Below are 5,363 nucleotides of genomic sequence, written 5' to 3'. Positions count from 1 at the left end.
GGTATATAATCCAAGGTTTACTGCATAATTCTGTAGTTGCCATGAAGGAAGTATTATATCAACTTCTACCAGCTCTATGGGAAGGCCCAAATCATAATCTTTTGCAAAAGCTATCATTCATTCAGAACTACTGTTCTGCTCACTCACACAATCCCTCAATGCATTTTATTGTTGGTTTGTCGGAATGCAAGTGAGTTTGAAGATTAACATTACATAACTGGACTTGGCGTCACTTACACTATACACTGCTTAATATTAAAAATATATTTTTTTTTTTTTGGGGGATAGAGCTCCCTTTAAACCTAACAATTTTCCCTGCAGCAGAAATGAATCACGGTGCCCACTGAAACCAATGGGATGTTCATGAAATGTATTAAAAGAATTCTAAGGACCGAATCCTTGACACGTGCACCGCCTGCACTTCCTAAGTCCCAAATCCTTTAATCTACTTTAATGACTATTTTTTAATTTCTCAACAGCTTTTATCCTACACAACCCAAACCACAGCCATGGAAGGTAAGGTCCTCAGATTCATAGATGGCTTCTTATCCAAATAAAATGTATCATTTGCATAAATAGTGAACCAAAGCAGTATATTTACCTTCTTTTTTTCAATTTCAGCATCAAACCCCTCCAAGAAGATAAGATAAGAATTTTTCTTATAAAAAAACAAGCCTGTTTTATTATATGTTCATGAACTGAAATGTTTGAAATGATTGAGGTTCTTCCAAAAACTTGCCTGTAATTCCCAGACGGTGGGGTACAGGATTAAGATACAGCTGGTCAGGCCGTGTCAAAATTTGGAAGAATGTATTAGCAATGTCCACTTTCAGAGCAGTAAAGTTTCTGAAAGCCTTAAACAAGCACAATATCATACTCCTGTGCATGGCCTTCCAGATTCTGGACCTCTAATCCTCTCTCCTTTTGGAGTACTTTTATGTAGTAATGGCATTCTCTGAGAAAATGTCTCAGAGAAGGCTATTCTCTAAGCCTAATCTTCTAAGGAGTGAGACTAGGGATCTCCTAGCCCCCTAAAAAGGGCTGAGTTAGGATCGTTAATCCTGACCTATCCATACAAAAATATCAACTGTACAATGCAGTAAATTAGAACATTAGATTACAGCAAATTATATAATAACAATAAACCGTTTTGCAAGTTTTCGGTTCTGGGTTATTGTATATACACAACATGAAAACTGGCTGAACCGCTGGTTTTAGCAGAGCCAGCTAACTATCCCTACAGACATCACTATAAATGAATTCTACCCTTGGACATATCTGTATTTTCAGAATCTGTACACTCATGATTCCTGTTTAATACTCTTAAATTATTACATGTAGGCATACAATCCGTATATAATATGTAACAATATTTGGCACAATCTCTACATATTTCAAATTGTAGAAATCTAAATTTAAAATACAAATATAACTCATGTATAAGGTCAAGTTCATATAAATAAAGTTACAATCCGACTAGCATTATTTGCTTTTATGTAAAGCGGAAAAGGGGAGAGAGGAGGCAGCGGCTCATGTGTGGTACAGTAGCAAAAAACTTCTAGTAAGATAATGAATTTGCGCTTACCAGAAAATGTTGTGATGAAGTCACAACAGTTTAGAATTACTTGCTGGTAAAATATCCCGACCATAATATTGTCCTGATGAAGAGAGCTATACGCCCTTGAAATGCATAGATATTAATAAAAGTATTTGATATCACAAACCTCGCCTGCGACATCGTGCCCAGCAGCGCCAACAAAAGTGACTCCAGTATCTTCTTTTTATCTTCAATTATCTGCTTTTATATACACTGACCAATAATATAAACGCAACACTTTCGGTTTTGCTCCCATTTTGCATGAGCTGAACTCAGAAAATGTTTCAGATCTTTAAGACCCATTACTCTCAAATATTGTTCACAAATCTGTCTAAATCTGTGTTAGTGAGCACTTCTCCTTTGCCGAGATAATTGTCATGGATGTAGTAGGTGAGAACACCAATAAGACAACAAAAAGAAAGGGGAAAGACACTAGGCCTCACCGCTAGGGAAGGAAAAGGGTCACAACCTATAAAACCCTGCTCCTGGCCCTAACTCCTATCCATATGGGCACCTCTCGATGGTAGAGATGCCCATACACAGGAACCTAGAAAACCCTGTTGACCCTCGGATGCCCTAAAGGTAATGACGGGGCAGAGTCAACCCGTCCCTTTCCAGGTGAAGGAACCAGTGACTCACTCAGGCCTAGTAAACAACCAGGGGGGGGAATACAAAACACAACAAGCGGAACACTTGACTTCTGAGGATGATGGATGAACAGGACTTCAACAAGAACCACACTCCAGCTCTTCCAAAACCAAATGAAGCTATCCAGAGCAAGGAGTGATGGGTAAAGTCAGACTAAATACGGAGAGGTAAAGGTCACATGATCCACACCTGAACAGGAGGTGTGGACATACCAGCAACGCACAGACAAAGTGAAACCAATAGAGGCTATCAGATCACATGTGCAGCCAGTCTTTCAGACCTTCTAACACCTGTCACAGATGTGACAATAATCCATCCCACCTCACAGGTGTGCCTTAGACTGCCCACAATAAAAGGCCACTCCGAAATCTGCACAGTTTTGCCTTACTGGGGAAATGGGGGGGGGGGGGGGGGGGGTGTTAGAAAACCAGTCAGTATCTGGTGTGGCCACTATTTGTGTTCCAGTTTCTGCCAATATTCTGCAACTTCGCACAGCTATTGAAGAGGAGTGGACCAACATTCTACAGGTCACAATCAACAACCTGAGCAACTCTATGCGACAGAGATGTGTTGCACTGCGTGAGGCAAATGGTGACCACACCAGATATTGACTGGTTTTCTGACCCCCCTTCCCCAGTAAGGCAAAACTGTGCACATTTCGGAGTGGCCTTTTATTGTGGGAAAGCTGAAATTATTCAATATTGTGCAATATTCATGCTGTCTAATCAGCACCTTGATATGCCACACCTGTGAGGTGGGATGGATTATCTCGGCAAAGGAGAAGTGCTCACTAACACAGATTTAGACAGATTTGTGAACAATATTTGAGAGTAATGGGTCTTTTGTGTATATAGAAAATGTTTCAGATCTATTAAGAATACAAATATCCTCATGACATTATGAAATCAATATGGAAACATTTTTGCTCCTCTTTCCAGAAAAAAGACACTCATCCATAGGCTGTGTCTGATATGGCAGCTCAACCTCATTCAAGTAAATAGGTCCAAGTTTCGGTACCAGATACAGCCCATAGACCAAGCTAGCATGTTGTGATAAAAGCAGACAGATTTTATAATTCTGAACTCCTTTGAATATGTGCAAAATATACAAATATACGGATACTTAAAATACACAGTTTTTATGTATGGTTATTGTGTGAGTCTGGATTTGGCAGAGATCACATAATATTCAGAGTAATGTATCCATGTTTAACCTCTAATTTGATTTTGATATTATCTTCCCAGCCTTCTGGCAGCCAACAGAGCTCGGTAAGTGGAACTTGTTAAACCGGTATTGCAGGTTATAAACTATTAGTATGAACTGAAGCCATGTTCTGTTTGACTTGTAGATCTGTACTTTATTATATTCTTCAACACACAAGAGGAAAAATCTTCATGAACAGTTGCCTTTGAGTGTAAAATGTATGTCTTTTTTTTTATAGCCCTCAACTGCAGTAAGCCAAGGAAGCAGCCAAACCCCAACCAGTGGTCAACAGAGCCAGGGAAGTGGACAAGACAGTGGAAACCAAGGGCAAACTGGCAGCAGCCGCCAGTATGGCAGCGGAAAACAACAAGATCAAAGCGGTGGCCAGCAGGGCAGTGGAAATCAACAAGGACAGGATCAGAGCGGTGGTCAGCAGGGTAGTGGATCTCAACAAGGACAGGATCAGAGTGGTGGTCAGCAGGGTAGTGGAAACCAACAAGGACAGGATCAGAGCAGTGGTCAGCAGGGTAGTGGAAACCAACAAGCACAGGATCAGAGCAGTGGTCAGCAGGGTAGTGGAAACCGACAAGGACAGGGTCAGAGCAGTGGCCAGCAGACTGGGGGAAGTCAGGGCAGTGGGCAACAAAGTTGTGGAACCCAGCAAGGAGGACAGAGTCAAGGACAGGGACAGGATTCTTCTTATACACTTAGACAAGGAGAAGATAAGCAATAGACCTGTGGTTTACACTCCAATAGCTATGTATACCTGATGATAATTACTGTCTCTTCATCCTTACCAAATTATTCTATAGCCAAAGCATATAAATAAAATTCTGTTGTGATTACAGCAATTTAACGTCTCCTCTTGTCATTTAAGTCTACCAATATGAAGAGGGCTCATTACCTACTAAATAAATCACAGGTGTAAGAAATTATTATATATATATATATATATATATATATAATATTTTTTATATATATATATATATATATATTATATTTTATATATAATATCTGATTCCAAGGTTGGATGCAATAAATGAGACACAATAGTGTGAAAAATTGATATTACAGTTATTATATATAAGTATCTATGGAGTTACAGTGGAACAAAAAGAAATAAATATTACATATACAGAGATTTATGCACACAACAATAATTACTGTTACTTACAAATTCCAGTATACAATATGACAGTATGCTATTTTCAAGTTGGTAACTTAACATTTAAATTCCTTACAGTTTATAGTTACCAAACATGGGCCTCCATTCCTTGTCTCTCCTCTTCTTCTCCAGCTCCCCTCAAGTTCCTTCCAGCTCCCTCCCAAGTTCCTTCCAGCTCCCTCCCAAGGTCCTTCCAGCTCCCCCCCAAGTTCCTTCCACCTCCCTCCCCTCAATGTCCAAATTATGGATTTTTTTATCCCTTGAGAGCTATCAACCCCCTCCTTGTCAGTGTTCCATAACGGTTATCTAAGAGTCTGTGGACCTGCCCACAGAATCTTTGTCAACCAGTTATTTTACCATTTTATAACACATTACATTTTGGGTTTTATTTTGTTCACTACCTATCAGCATATGTAAGAGGTACAGGATACTCTAAAACCGTTATCTGTGAGAATCAGACAAAAGGAGCTAGATACATACTAATGAAGTATATACACCATACAGTCACCTACCCATCTCTGTCTCTCATTTACACAAATCCCTCATAATCTATATAATATAATGCAAATATTATTTCCAAAACCCGTATTTCTTACACATGTGTACCCAAAGAATCAATAACACAGATGAAAAATACTACATATTGCAAAAATTTATAAAAAACAAAACAAAAACCATGAGCACATGTTTGTTATAATCCAAATGACATCACATGTAAAATACAAATAAATAGTAAGGACCAGATATAAT

At 39.0% G+C, this 5,363-nt stretch overlaps 1 protein-coding gene across 2 annotated transcripts; it reads left to right on the top strand.

Moving 5' to 3' along the window:
* Positions 1-3,271: 3,271 nt before the first annotated feature.
* Positions 3,272-4,299, top strand: LOC120983004 (anti-sigma-I factor RsgI-like). 2 transcript variants are annotated; one of them, XM_040413118.1, is made up of 3 exons: positions 3,272-3,513; positions 3,687-3,948; positions 4,039-4,299. In XM_040413118.1, the coding sequence occupies exons 1-3, from the start codon at positions 3,442-3,444 to the stop codon at positions 4,179-4,181; spliced, it is 477 nt and encodes a 158-aa protein (XP_040269052.1). In that variant the 5' UTR covers positions 3,272-3,441; the 3' UTR covers positions 4,182-4,299. The 2 variants fall into 2 exon arrangements, with proteins under 2 accessions (XP_040269052.1, XP_040269051.1); XM_040413117.1 differs by having other exon boundaries at positions 3,303-3,513; positions 3,687-4,011; positions 4,057-4,299.
* Positions 4,300-5,363: the final 1,064 nt, after the last annotated feature.

The sequence above is a fragment of the Bufo bufo genome (genome assembly GCF_905171765.1).
Source record: "Bufo bufo chromosome 11 unlocalized genomic scaffold, aBufBuf1.1 SUPER_11_unloc_2, whole genome shotgun sequence".
Lineage (NCBI taxonomy): Eukaryota > Metazoa > Chordata > Amphibia > Anura > Bufonidae > Bufo > Bufo bufo.
Note: the sequence above shows the minus strand (reverse complement) of the source record. Positions and strands in the feature narration are given on the sequence as shown.

Excerpts from the sequence above, each read along its gene's own strand:
- LOC120983004 (XM_040413117.1), top strand. The coding sequence starts at position 3,442 with ATGTATCCATGTTTAACCTCTAATTTGATTTTGATATTATCTTCCCAG. Across the intron at positions 3,514-3,686 it reads CTGGCAGCCAACAGAGCTCG|CCCTCAACTGCAGTAAGCCA; the intron begins GTAAGTGGAACT and ends TTTTTTTTATAG. Across the intron at positions 4,012-4,056 it reads AGCACAGGATCAGAGCAGTG|GCCAGCAGACTGGGGGAAGT; the intron begins GTCAGCAGGGTA and ends GTCAGAGCAGTG.